The sequence below is a fragment of the Equus quagga genome, chromosome 1, assembly GCF_021613505.1.
Source record: "Equus quagga isolate Etosha38 chromosome 1, UCLA_HA_Equagga_1.0, whole genome shotgun sequence".
Classification (NCBI taxonomy): Eukaryota; Metazoa; Chordata; class Mammalia; order Perissodactyla; family Equidae; genus Equus; species Equus quagga.
The window spans coordinates 103,283,360-103,297,798 of record NC_060267.1 but is presented as its reverse complement, the minus strand read 5'-3'; the positions used below and the strand labels follow the sequence as shown (position 1 = coordinate 103,297,798).

Genomic DNA, 14,439 nt, shown 5'->3' with positions numbered 1-14,439 from the left:
CCGCCCCCCCCCGCCCCGCCCCCCAACTCAAAGAAGGTAAGCCTGAAAAACAGGAAGGCCCAGGTCTGTTACTACTTAGCAGTGAGGAAGCTGAAGAACTCAGAGTCTGTGTTTGCTTCTATTAAGAGGGATGCCTAACTGGAAAGGGTGGAACAGTCATCCTTCTTCAGCTTCTCTGTCAGCCACTGTGTGACAGCAGACAAATGACTTGCCTCTGTACTTTAGTTTCCTCATCAAGAAAAATGGGCCAATAGCACCTGGCCTGTTTGCTGCGTTGTGTTATCATAGGATCAAATGAGACGGTGTAAGTTTACACTCTATAACAACTCTTAGCTGTTGAATATATGTGAAGAACTGTTTTTGTTAAAGTAAGCTTCTGAGGCCGACAGAGTCTATATAAAACTTCTTAATTCTACATGTAATGCTTTGAGTAGGTAATAATACCTTTTTTGTTGTTGTTGTTGATAAAGCATGGAAACGACTGCTAATTATTTTGTCAACTATGGCATATGCTAATGATAATGATAATGAAGGCCACAGAGCATAATGGTTAGAGCATGGACTTCAGAGCCAGACTGCCTGGGTTTGGATTCTAGCTCCACCTCCACTCAGTAGCAGTGTATTTTCGGGCGGGTTATTTAACTTCTCTGTGCCTTAGTTTTCTTGTCTGCAAAATAGGTAGAGAGTTGTTGTGAGGATTAAGTGAGTTAATATATGTAAAGCATTTAAAGTGTACTTTAGTACACACAGTAAATAAATGTGCTAAATAAATGTTAGCCACTGTTATTAAAGAATTAAGGTAACAGATTTATCATACATGACAATCATTGAAAAGAGTGGATGGCAGTATAGCACAGACTCTATAGAGTCAGACCCAACTTGAAATTCTGGCCCTTTCACTTGCTAGTCATGTGATGTTGGGTGAGATAAATGACCTGTCTGAGCCGTGGTGTCCTCAACTACAAAATCAAGTAATAATTCCTACCTCATAGAATTGTGAGGATGAAATAAAACAATTCATTTGATGAGCTCAGCATGGGATCTCTCTGTGGTAAATGCTCCAAGTACTGTTACCAAAGGCATATATTTTAGATTACTCTCAGTTATCAGAGAAACTTAACACATGCTAAACTTTTACAGTAGTCTGTCCTGGCAACACTGTCCGATACACTCTTACTAGAGTCACCTGAACTAATGAAATCCTCTGCTCGGGGCATTCAAGAATCGTTGTAATATAGTTCTAGGCTGATTTTCTAGTCTTATCTGTCCCTACTGCCTTGCACATATTTAGATGTTTCAGTCAAATTAGATTATTTGCTGTTCTCCCTTCGTGTCTTTACTTTTGTTTTCTCTGCCTGAAATGCTGCACCCACCCAGTCTCCTCCTGCATGTCACAAAAGCCCTACCTTTTTAAAATACTGTTTTTTTATGAAGCTTTTTCTGATCCTCTCTCCAAATCAGAACACTGTCTTCCTCCTTTGAATTCTATATGTTTTAACATATCTCCTAAAGTCTTTATCACAGTATTATTCTGTATTTCATCTACTCTAAGAGGTCACTGATTGTAAAGTAGCATTATTTTACATACCACTAAGAAAGCAAAAAGTACTGCCAGTTGAACTGACATGTCATCAATTATAAGACACATCCCAGGGCCTGGCGCCGTGGCCTAGTGGTTAAAGTTTCACAAGCTCCGCTTCAGTGGACTAGGGTTCCCAGGTTTGGATTCCAGGTGCCGACCTACTCCACTCATCAGTCATGCTGTGGTGGTATCCCACATACAAAGTAGAGCAGGATTGGCAAAGGATGTCAGCTCAGGGCAAATCTTCCTCACACACACACACACACACACACACACACACACACACAAACAAAAAAAACATGTCCCAACCTCCGAGATGTTAAAATATGCAAAAATGTATGCTTTAGAATTGATGACACATGGTAGTTCTTTGTGAATGTGTCTGAGTCACACCCTCCTGCTGGATGGTAGTTTCCTTGAGGACAGGGAGGGACTATGATTTACTCATCTTGTATCTGTTAGTGCCTAGCACCTAAGATAATAAGTATCTAATTAATTGGAAATAATAATGATATTTTAATGTGACCAATTTTTTTAGAGATGTGTCGATTTACTAGCCCCTGCACATTCTCTCAGGCTTTTATGGTATTATTAGAAGAGTTAGTGCCCTCAACTGCTGACCCTCTGACTCATCTCTGGTGTCTGGCTTCTGGATGAGTGGAAATTGGAACATAGAGTTAACTGCCCAGTGGGTTGTGATTGAATGGGCTGCCAAGGTGTAGTGGTTGAATGGAATTTGCAACCAAATGCAGTTCTTCGCCATTATTTTTCTTCCTCATACACAAGCAGTGTTTCATAATGGAAATAAAGTTTGCTTTCCTGGCCATTAGCAGACCTCATCATTTTGGTTCCTAATTGTTCTTTTGTCTTGTTTTGTCTCCTGTTTAGTATATATGACCTCGCATTTAAGCCTGATGGAACCCAACTGATTTTGGCTGCAGGAAACAGATTACTGGTAGGATTTTGTCTGAGTTTCCTTTTTAAGTGCTTTTCTTCCTCTCCCTCTTGTAAGCACTCTGAAATTTGACCCCCTTTTTTTTTGAGATAAAAAAAAGCAACGGCGGAAAAACCAGTCATTACTTTTTAATAGGGAAGGAAATGGGCTATTTAAAACAGGTAAGTAAACGGTCTGTCAGATAGGAACCTGTGAACAATACCTCCTTTGGAGTCATTAATCTTTCCCTTTTTACTTCGAGACACCCGTGAAAGAGTTGGAAACAATCAAAATGCCTTTGAAACTGGACTAGTGTCAGTTTTCATTTTGTCCCCCTGAAAAACTCAGGCAACAGGACTGAAGGGGCTCCCTCTGTGAGAAGCCAGATAGCCTGACCCCAACTTTTAGGAACTGGCTTACCTAAACAATTCCATATCAATGCTGTCTTATTTTTCATACTTTCAAAGAATATAAGCTCCCTCTGGAACCTATCCCAGTGTATAAAAGTAATTTTCAGAGAATTCTGTTTGACCTAAAAACCTTTGTATGATCTCTCTTTCCTCCTGCGTAAGTCCACTTCCTCTTACTCTATTGTTTCTAGATATGCAGACTGACTATCTCCATTCTCTGTATTGTAACTACTCAATCCTAAAACCATGATTAAATTGTTCTGCAGACTTCTCTCCAGGGTAAACAATCCAAATCCTTTTAGTTTTTTTTCATAGCTTATCTTCTGCAACACTAATGATTTCTGGAGGGTTTGGCCTTGATTTCTCAGATGGCATGTTTTTCAAATCTCCACATATTTATAGATGTTACACAGCTGTAAAATATCCTAAATCCATGTTACAGTTGGGTTTTATAACACTCCCTCTGATTTGCAAACCCCGAGTTCAGGTCTGTGACTTTCAAACTCTTGGTAGCAAATACAAAACATCTCTCTATGATGTTGATATTAGGGGCAGGGCTAGCACTAAAATTTAATCATGTTGTAGCTGGCTCTTTGCATATGCTAGCTTTGTTTGGGAGGGCCTAGCTTGATTGTTCATATATTCAAATTCATGCAAGATGTGTGAACTTTGTAGAGAAGTTCCACAGAGTGAACTTTTGCTCCTGGAGGATCAATAGCATGTTCCTGGCTGTAATGCACAGAGTCAAGACTTCTCATTCTTGGGTTTCCCAACTTTAAGTCACATTCTGTCTGGTTTTTACCTCTCTCTCAGTGCAGTTTTTACTTGATGCAAATTTAGAAAATTGACTTTTTTTTTTTAATAAAAACAAAAATAGCAGCAGCAACCTGCAAGAATTCTGACTAATGGATGCCATGTGGATAATCTACTTGTGTCCCCCTTTTTGACAGGTTTATGACACTTCTGATGGCACCTTACTTCAGCCCTTAAAGGGACACAAAGATACTGTTTACTGTGTGGCATACGCGAAGGATGGTAAGAGGCCGCTCTGTATTTACAGGCTCTGTAATGGCCTTATAGCTGCTCATTTTCTCCTTAGTCGTTCCTTAATTATTTTTAGTAAGCCAAAGTACAACTTGCAGTTTCAGAAGATAGTTAAGTCTCTTAGACTTCAATTCAACAGGTATTTATTGAGGGCCATCTATGTGCTAGGCACTGTTCCAGCTGCTTGAGATCCTTCAGAGAACAAAACAGACAAAGATCCCTGCCCATATGGGGCTTATATCTGTGGGGGGGTGGGGGACAGTATGAGGGAAAACATAGACTAAACATAGTAAATTAGTAAATTAAGCAGTATGCTGGAAGGTAAGTGTTAAGGAAGAAGAAAAGGTAGGGTAAAATAAGGGGGATTAAGAGAGCTGGATTGGGCAGGGGATTGGGTATAGTATTGAATAGGGTAGTGGGGGTGTTATTGACAGGTGAGCAAAGGGGACAGGTGAGCAAAGAGTTGTAGGTAGGGAGGCGTGAGATCCTGGCAGTGGGCATCTGGTGGATGAGAGCTTCTCGCAGAGGGAAGAGCCATTGCACAGACCCTCAAGTGGGAGGGTGCCTTCCAGGGACTGGGCAGAGAGAATCAGGGGAGCAGTAGGGATGAAAGTAGAGAGGTAACAGGTGTGGGTGGCCAGATCATGTTGGCTATTGTAAGGACGTTCGCTGTCATAAGGACTTTGGCCTTGATTCTCAGTGAAAATGGGGAACTAAAGAGTTCTGAGCAGAGGAGAGATCTGATCTGATTTATATTTTAAAAGGATCCCTCTAGCTGCTGTTTTGGAAACAGCCTGCAAGAGGTGAGGATTGGGGCAAGGAGATGAGTGAGGAGGCATCATCTAGATAGGTTTTATAACACTGGTGATGGTGGCTCAGACCTCTGTGGGAGCAGAGGAAGTGGTGGAGGTGGTGAGATTCTAGATATAGTTTGAAGGTAGAGCCGATGGGATTGCCTGACAAATTGGATGTGAGGTGTGAAGAAAGGAGTCAGGGGTGACTCCAAGTTTTTGACCTGAGCGACTGAAAGGATGGAGTTGCCCTCCACTGAGATGGGGAAGGTCACGGATAGAGAAACTTAACGTGGAACATCAGGAGTTCCGTTTTGGACATGTGGAACTTGAGAGAAGTTGACACTGTAGGAGAGAGGGGAGGGAATTGCCAGAACAGAGTTGTTGAATGGGCAAAAGGAGATGAGATTTAGGGCATAGATGGGACATGGTGGGAAAGTAGAGGATGTCCCTGCAGGTGCTGGCAGGTGGGGGCATTTGATAGTAGGAGTCCAATGGAAATTTTCTTCCATTCTTTCAGTGAAATAGGAAGCAACATCAACTGAGAGTGAGGATGGAGAAGGGGTGTCAGAGAGTTGAGGAGAAAGGAAACAATGTAAAATCATTGCCTAGTAAAGCGGCTAAGTGAATGGACCTCAGAGGTATAGTGAGGTCTCTAGTGATATGAAGGGCCCACTTGAAGCTGGTGATGATTAATTGAAAGTGAGATCAGTGGTGTGATTATGTCTTTTTCTCCACCGCTTTTAGCTGCATAGATACAGGAGCAAAGGAGGTAGAGAGTTGGATTTAACCAGAGGGGTGGGTTTGCAAGCACCTTTGAAGATGAAGTAAGAGGGCAAGGGAGCAGAGGATGTATGCAAAGGAGTGATTATATACATTGACCTTGAACTGTTGGCTGAGTAATGAGGGGTGAGAGGACCACAAGGGGTGAGGGGCAGAGGAGAGGTGGTAGGTTCTGGTGGGGTTGAAGGATTATTGGAGTTATGGCACCAGGTGGGTGAGGAAGAGGAGAGGTGGTAGTCAGAGAATGGGTGCATGAAATTGATATTGAGAGTTAAAAAGAAATCTGTGCTACCCATGCATGGGATTAGTGGGAAGAACATGGGCTTCGAAATGAGACGGCTTCAAGTTCCAACCCCAAAAGCTCTGTGAGTTTGAGGTGGTTATTGAATCTCTCTGAGTCTCGGTTTCCTCATGTGTCAAATGGATATGGAGTTAGAGATAAGATTCTGTGACCTCTGCCAAGAAGTCATAGAATCAGAGTGTTATAGTACTTAAACGAACCTTGGAGATCATCAGGCTCCAGGTTTTTAACTTCTTTTGGGTGGCAGACATCTTTTGAGAATCCAATGTAAGCTATAGACACCTTTCTAGAAAAATGCACATACTTCAGGGATACACACAATTTCGTGCATACGGTTTTAGTCTGATCTAGCCCAATCTTTTCATTTTAGCCCCACATAAAGGCCTAGAGAAATCAAGTGACTTGCTATGGTCGTGCAGCAAGTTAGTGGTAAAGACAACACCAATTTCTTGCCCTGTGGCCGAGTGTGCCACAGTAGTCAGGTTTTTTATATGCGTGTTTGAGTTCAAGTTCAGAATAATACTGTGGGGAGACCTGGGGGGCCTCTGGAGTTCATAGGTCTAGGGGCTCTTTGGCCTGCAACATCTTTAATGCCCTTGAGGATGTCAGAGTGTGCCCTGCCATCAGTGGCATTTGTTAGCACTTGGCAGAGTCCTGTCACACACATCATCTCATCTGATCCTCCCAGTAGCCCTCTGAGGCAGGCAGGAAAGGGATTCTTGGCTCTTCTCACAGATGAGAAAACGGGCTTGGAGCAATTGCAGGTGATGGTGGCAGAGTGGGGCCTGACTGAGGTCTTCCGACTGCAGAGCCCTCATTCTTCCTAGTCTATCATTCTGCCTCCTCATGACGCTTACGTGATGATTAAGAAGTCTTCTGGTTCCTCTAAACTGGTCTTTTCCCCTTGGATCTGGGAATGGAGATACACTGAATTGCAGTTTTGCTCTTTAAGTCTGCTTGTTTCTGATTTCTCCCTTAAGTTTAATAAGTATTTAATGAGCAACCATGATACACAGGTGTGTAAGAACTAGTCTTTTTGTTCAACGAAAACAATACAAGCCAGTGTGAAGAAATAACAATAATAATAGCTATTTTTTTTTTTAGCATTTGTTCCATTCCAGGCACTGTCTTAGCATTTTAATCTCATTTAATCTTCACAACTGTGAGGTAAATAGTATTGTTGCATCCATTTTTCAAATGAGGAAATAAAAGCATAGAGATGTCCAGTAGCTTGTTCCGGGTCCTGCAACTGGTAAGTGACATCACTGGGAAGTCCAACCCAAACGTGGGCCCGGAGCGCACACTCTTCATCACCATCTGCCTGCCAGTATGAGGGAGGAGTGACAGAAATAGTAATAAATACAGGCAGCTTCCGTTTATTTAGTATTTGCAGCAATGTCGTATGGATCACCCTAATACCTACTATCTCAGCCACTGTGAAAGGTGCTTTACAGATATAATCTTAGTTGACCTCCACAAAGAGCCTCTGAGGAAGGCGTTATTATGGTTCAGATGAAGACACTGAGACTCAGAGAACAGTGACTTACCCTAAGAATAAAGTCTAAAAATCCTTAACAAGGTGTACAAAATCTGGTTCGTACTTAGCTCTTAATTGTCATCTCTTAACAGAATAGGTAAAGGCTCCCTGTTGTTTGCTGCCACGATACCCTGCTCCACTTCTAAGCACCTGCAAATTTGTAAAAAATATTAATTACAATGTAATTAATAAGTAATCGTTTGTTATATGTTGCCTTTCTCCAGTCCCTTCTTTCATAAAGCCCAAGTAGTATAAAAATGAAAATCTCATCTGTCACTCTTTTGCTTAGAGCCTTTCTTTGGCATAAAGAGCAAGATCTCACCTGTGGCCCTGAAGCACCTAGAGATCCCTCTCTCACCCCCTCACCCCTTGCCCTTGGTGTTCCATGCTGGCTGCCTCTCAGCCCCTCAAACATGCCAGGCTTTTCCTGCCTCAGGGCCTTTGCACATCTATTCTAGCCATGTGGATGGATCATTCTCCTCTCTTTGCACCTGGCTAAGCTTTGCTCCTCCTTTAGGTCTCGGCTGAAGGATCTTATCCTCAGAGAAGTCTTGCCTAATCTAAATTAGGTCCCCCAGTTATTCTTTTTCATAGGACCCCATTCTTTTCTTACCACAGTGTGTTTGTATTGGATTAGTACTTTTCCCACTATGCTAAACTCTATGAAGGCAGGAATCATGTGTGTTTTAATCACTACTCAATCCCTAGCACAGAACATGATAGCTAGCATGTGGTAGGTCCTCAAGCCATCTTTGTTTACTCGGTGCTGGACAAAGCAGGGTTTGAACCCGAACTTCCTGACTCCAAAGTACTGCCACCTGGTACTGATAAGAGGGCGTAGAGAAGCAGCTGACACTTGTTAGGTAGCTTAAAGAGCTCGTTTTCTAAGAAATACTCTGGGAAATGCCATTTTAAAATAAACATGAGAGGCTGGCCCCGTGGCCGAGCGGTTAAGGTCACGCGCTCTGCTTCAGCGGCCCAGGGTTTGGCTGGTTTGGATCCTGGGCGCGGACATGGCACTGCTCGTCAGGCCATGCTGAGGCGGCGTCCCACATGCCACAACTAGAAGGACCCACAACTAAAAATATACAACTATGTACCAGAGGGCTTTGGGGAGAAAAAGGGGAAAAAAAAGTCTTTAAAATAAATGTGAGAATTTTCTTTTTAAAAACACTTTTAGGCAAGCGCTTTGCTTCTGGATCAGCTGACAAAAGCGTTATTATCTGGACGTCAAAATTGGAAGGCATTCTGAAGTACACGTGAGTAACCAGTGAGGTGCATGGTGCTATTAGTTTGACTCTTCTCTTATTGAGTGACTGTAGCAAAAGCCCCTTATGAAAGACACGAGGAAGAACGTTTTTCTCTGCAGTCGAAGTTGAAGTGCAGTTGTGGGAGTCCGGTGGGTTGAGAAGGTTGGTTAAGGGTAAGTGAATGAACATTTCTTGAGCACTACTAGCTTGGCCAGCCCTGGGCCAGGTGTTTTCCTATAGCTCAGTTTTGTTAATCTGACATCCCACATTCCCCCCCACCCCAACCTGTCTTCCTCCAGTGTCCCCATATCAGGGAATGGCTTCATGACCACCCAGTGTCGACAGCCAGAAACTTGGTCGGTGTGCTCTGGGCTTCCTCTCACTGCAGGGGCTCTGCTCACGTCCCTCCTGTTCCTCCACCTAGTTAACCCCTTCTCACTCTGCAGATCTCAGGCTCAGATGCTGCTGCTTCTGCAAAGACTTTTCTGCCCCTCTAGACTCGGCTGGGTCTCCTTCATGGCATTTCTCACAGTTGTAGTTTTGCATTTATTCTGGTGATTGATATCTCCCGTCAGCCTGTAAGCTCCATGAGGACAGGCACTGCATCTGTTTTTGCTCACCCTTGTGTCCCTGCTGTCTAGTACAGTGCCTGGCCTATAGTAGGTACTCAACAAATGATTTTTTTGCTTTTTTCTTTTTACTTGCAGTAAAACACACATAACATAAAAGTTATAACCATCATAACCATTTTTAAATGTACAGTTCAGTAGCAAGTACTTTCATGTTTTTGTGCAACCAATCTCCAGAACTCTTTTCATCTTGTAAAACTGAGACTCCATACCCATTAAGCAACAACTCCCATTCCCTGCCCCCAGCCGTTGGCAACCTCCATTCTACTTTCTGTCTTTATGAATCTGACTACTCTAGGCATCTTATGTAAGTGGAATCATACAATATTTGTCCTTTTGTGACTGGTTTATTTCACTTAGCATAATATCCTCAAGGTTCATCCATGTTGTAGCATGTGTCAGAATTTCCTTACTTTTTAAGAATTTTTAATAATATTCTAGTGTATGTATAGACCACATTTTGTATATCCATTCATCTGTCGTTGATGGACATTTAGGTGGCTTCTACCTCTTGGCTATTTTGAATAATGCCGCTTTGAACATGGGTGTACAAATCAACAAACAACTTTTGAAAGAATGAATGAATGAGGTTGTAACTAAAGTGTTACCCAGAAGTGAAGGCATAAAACTGAGGCTGAGATGCCATGTGTGGCACGTGACTCACTCAGCTTTCATTGTTGTCTCCGGATTTGCCATGTTTCCAGATCTTAACCTGTCATATCTTCATTGCACCTCCTTCTTGGATTTCCAGGTCTCCACAAAGCATTAAGAGTAATAGCCCTTAATAAAGCGCTTCCTTTGCACCTGGTGCTAGGCTAGGTGCTTTACATCATTGTCTTTATCAGCTCACAAACCAGAGATGTCCAGCACGCTAGTCCTGGAAGAGGTGGCGTTTACGCTAGGCCAGGGTGATGGGTGGGTAATGTTTAAGAGATGAAAAGGGTGAGGGAGGGGCCATCGGGGGGGAGAATTCATCCCTGTGCTTTTGTTGGTCACTTGCATACAGGCTTGTGGTGTGTAGTCAGAGAGGCTGTGGGTTCATCATCAAAATCTTCAGTTGTAGCCACTGAAACGTTTGTGGTTTGCTACATGGTAATCTACAGTTGTTTACTTCCCAGGCACAATGATTCTATCCAATGTGTCTCCTACAACCCTGTTACCCATCAGCTGGCATCTTGTTCCTCCAATGACTTTGGTAGGTTCTGATTCCTGATGTCTTGTTCTGAAATAACTGAAAATCTAGGCAAAAAATGCTGAAATGCATCCAGAATGTGACCGTTTCCTCCTGAGAGTTAATGCCACTTCTCTCCCTTCACTGCTGAGGGGAGGCTGACAGGTGTTCTTTGAACTGTGTGGAACCCAGAGAGTGAGTAGTGACTTTGAGTCTGGTACGGAATCTGGGAGACAGCAAGAAGGGCCCCAAGGAAGGGAAATGGGAGAGCAGAGGCATAATTTGGTGTTGCCGCCTCTGGGAAGCCTTCTCCGCCTCACCCTGGCAGGGGCAGTTCAGTTGTCCTCACCTCCGTGTCTCCCAGCATTCGTGTACGTGTGAAATTCTTCACTGTTTGAACTGTGCTTCTTGTGCCGTGTGTCATCATTAACTTGTTTGGTGGCTGTAGCAGTCCTCCCTGAGGGGCTCAAGCCCTGAGGAATTCTCCCTCGCCCCACACGTGGCACTCGTATGGCACTGGCACAGAAGAGAGGCCAGTGAAAGGTCTGTTGAGGCAGGGAGGGAAAGTGGACAGAGCTTATGGGTTATCTCTATGCAAGGTGGAGTCTGGCTTCCAGCTCAGCAGTTGTGTCTTCCTTGCTAAGAGATAGTGGGTACGACAGAACAGCTGTTATCAAGGCGTGAGAGACCTAATTCCTCTGAGTGTTTCACTTCCCTTATCTAAGATGAACACGTTCCCACTTGTCTATCTCACTGGTAGAGTTCTGAGATTCAAAAGAGAGAATGTAATTGAAAGCACATTGTATAAATAAAAGGGGAAGTGACTGTCATTTATTAAAAAATTTAGCGTTTTCTCCATGTGAGGCACTGTCTGTGTGCATACTTTTGGAATTAAAAAAACAAAATAGGATTCCTGCCCTCAAAGAGCTTCTGGTCAGGGGCAGGTGGGGAGGTAGGATTTGGAAAAATATAATATTAAGTAATAATAATATTTGTTGAATGTTTGCACTGTGCTAAGGGTTAAAAATGAATTCCTATTTGAGCTCTAGGACAACCCCTGAGGTCAGGTGTTATTCTCATTCCCATTCCACTGATGAAAGAGAATGGCCTTAGAGCAGTTCAGTGACTCACCTGAGGTCACCCAGCCCGGTAAGTGGTGGAACCAGGGCTTGGACTCGGCCGTGCAATTGCATGGCAAGTGCTCTGGTGAGCACTGCTGAGGGAGGCCCAGGAAGGGCAGTTTTCCTCCATCTGGAGGCTCTTGGCAGGCTTAGTGGAACATAGATGATATGTACTCAGGTTGAAATGTTTGGAGGAGGCATTCTGGACCAGGCAAGAGGGGAAACAAAGTTTGTTTGATGTTGCACCTTGCTATGTAAATATATTTTTGCCCTAGATTTACCTTCTTGATCATGCTTCACGGCCCAGGCAAAGAGTAGACTTTGCTTATGTTGTCTGAACATACACCTGTTGTGGGCACTGAGCCAGAGCATCTAAGGGCAGGAGGGAGCAAGCCAAAGGTGACCAGTGTGCCATGGACGAGGCACAGCCCAGATAGGGTCATGTCCTGTGGGTGAGGCCCGGGAGAGGAGACTGGATTTTCAGAAAGCGTCATTCTTTACTTTGAATACTAAGTTATACTCTGGTTGCAATGTAATATTTATGAACAGTGAAGTTGTCATTTCTTTGAGTGAAACCCCTGAAAATTTGGCTAGAAATTTACCAATCTATCTTCCTTTTTTTCTTTTTCTTTCAAAATAATTATAGATTCACAGTAAGTTGGAAAGACTGTAGAGAGGTCTCTGTACCCTTCATCCAGTTTCCGCCATGGATACATCTTATGTAACTGTTGTACAATATCAAAACCAGGAAATGGGGCATGGCAGTGTGTGTAGATAGTTCTGTCATTTCATCACCTGTGTAGATAACCGTCACCGCAAAGATCCTCCTTTATCGTCATCTCCCCCAACCTCCTATTATCCCTAACCCTTGGTACCTGGTAACCATTACTCTCTTTTCCATCTCTGTGTAATTTTGTCATTTTGAGAATGTTGTAAAATGGAATCATACCGTATATGAACTTTTGAGACTGGCTTTTTTCACTCAGCATAAAGCCCTGGAGATCCATCTGTGGTGTTGTATGTATCAACAGTTTGTTCCTTTTTATTGCTGAGTAATAGTCCAACCAATCTATTTTCTTTTATGTTATTTTGCATTGAAGGCTTGTGGTCTCCTGAACAGAAGTCTGTCTCCAAGCACAAATCCAGCAGCAAGATTACCTGCTGCAGGTGAGTTAAGGCAGCTCTGAAGGTGGGCTTTATGTTCCCTCCTCTTCCAAACAGACTCTCAGAAGCCAGTTAGTTCACCTTCACACAGTAGAGAAGGTCTTGTATTACCTAGTTGGTTTGGGTCCCTCCTTTCTTCTTTTATGGTCTCCTTGATGGGAAGGACCTGTGCCTTTGATTATCAAGCAAAAGAGAACTATAGGTTGCCTTTTGTGCAGTTTTCTAGCAACAGCCCTCCTCAGCCTGAAGCTGTACTCAGTGGAGGCTGTCCTTGTCCAGGCAGCATGTGCACTAAAGAAAGCACAGGCTTTGATGCTAGACCTAGATTCAAATCCAGTTTTGGTCACTGGCACGCTCTGTGACCTTAGGAGGTTCCTCATCTGACAGACGGGGATAAAAATACTGAGTTGATAGGGTTGTTGTGAAATGCACACTAAGGAGTATAAAGCAAGCAGCACAGTGCCTGGCATATAGTAGGCACTCTGTAAATGGTAGCTGTTCTGGCTGTGCAGCTTCTGAGTGTAGCCCTTCTTTCATTCAGCATCTGTTAAGCACCTGTTCTAGAGGCTGGGAATATACCAAGACACAGATTCTGTTCTTAGGCCCTCTTCAAGTGGGAGGAGGTTGAAATGTTGAGTGGAAATGGAGGTTGGCCCAGCAATGCAGGCACAAGCTAAGGGCTTTTGTGGAGGGATGTACAGAGAGCTGTGGGAGCTCAGAAAAAGGTCCTGCTGCCTTCACATCTCACTGTTGATTCCAGAAGTAAATGGGATTTTAAGTTTGGTCCTCTGACTTTTACATCAAGACCAGGATGATCCCAGCTGTTGCTGCCTCGTCACACTGTGTTTCATTCAAGGCATCATTGTCACTGGTTTTACCTTCTGTGTGTTCCTTTCCTTCTCTCCATGCCATTTGTTGGTTGCATGAACAGCTGGACAAATGATGGACAGTACCTGGCTCTGGGGATGTTCAATGGGATCATCAGCATACGGAACAAAAATGGCGAGGAGAAAGTGAAGATTGAGCGGCCAGGGGGCTCCCTCTCCCCCATATGGTCCATCTGCTGGAACCCTTCAAGGTGATCTGATAGCTCTCCTTCTAGGGCAAATACTATTATGAAGAAGGGCTTTCTCAGCAGGCTGAGTTCTTTCTCTCTTCCTGAGGTCTCCATGCATTCAAAGCCTTTTTACCCCATTTGACTGATCTGTTGTGGAACCTGTTCCATTTGAACGGAAATTTTTAAGAGCATAGCTTGAGTGTTGGAATGAATCTGAGAGATTTAGCTAAGCAGATGAGCTATCTGGGCCACTCTAAAGTGTGTGTGTGTGCACGTGTGCGCGTGCATGTGACACAGGAAGGCCATTTCTTTATAAATTAATAGCTTACCTCTTTGCTGTGGCTTTATTTTGCTTTTTTCTGTTTTTCAGTTCTTCCCTCCAAGTCTGGGCAGAACATGTGCCCACTCAATAAGAAGTAGCTTTTTCATGAGGCTTTTTTGCTGCCCTTGCCAAAAAAGTCAAAATTAAGTATACAAATGTCCCTAAAGCCTATAGTTCCACAAACAATTGGCATCTTCTTCTCAAACCGTACACACAGTTTCCTTCCTATGCCCATGTGACTTTGAGGGTGGACTAACAGCTTTAGATGCTTGTTATGTAATCCTATAATATTATTAAACGACTAGTACCCCCCTCAGAGTCCTCTCAAGATAAATCAAAGGAC

The 14,439-nt window shown here is 43.4% G+C and overlaps 1 protein-coding gene across 8 annotated transcripts in view; it reads left to right on the top strand.

Annotated features, from left to right (window-relative positions):
* Window positions 1-14,439, top strand: part of IFT122 (intraflagellar transport 122) — an 88,024-nt gene that overhangs the window by 5,650 nt on the left and 67,935 nt on the right. For 5 of the 8 annotated variants that reach the window (XM_046668346.1, XM_046668325.1, XM_046668340.1 and 2 more), the window contains exons 2-7: window positions 2,471-2,537; window positions 3,877-3,961; window positions 8,563-8,641; window positions 10,380-10,456; window positions 12,654-12,720; window positions 13,649-13,795. In XM_046668346.1, coding sequence (XP_046524302.1) covers window positions 2,471-2,537; window positions 3,877-3,961; window positions 8,563-8,641; window positions 10,380-10,456; window positions 12,654-12,720; window positions 13,649-13,795 — 522 coding nt within the window. Of the gene's footprint in view, window positions 1-2,470; window positions 2,538-3,876; window positions 3,962-8,562; window positions 8,642-10,379; window positions 10,457-12,653; window positions 12,721-13,648; window positions 13,796-14,439 lie in introns of those variants that run through there. The other 3 variants (XM_046668333.1, XM_046668364.1, XM_046668354.1) reach the window with 2 other exon arrangements.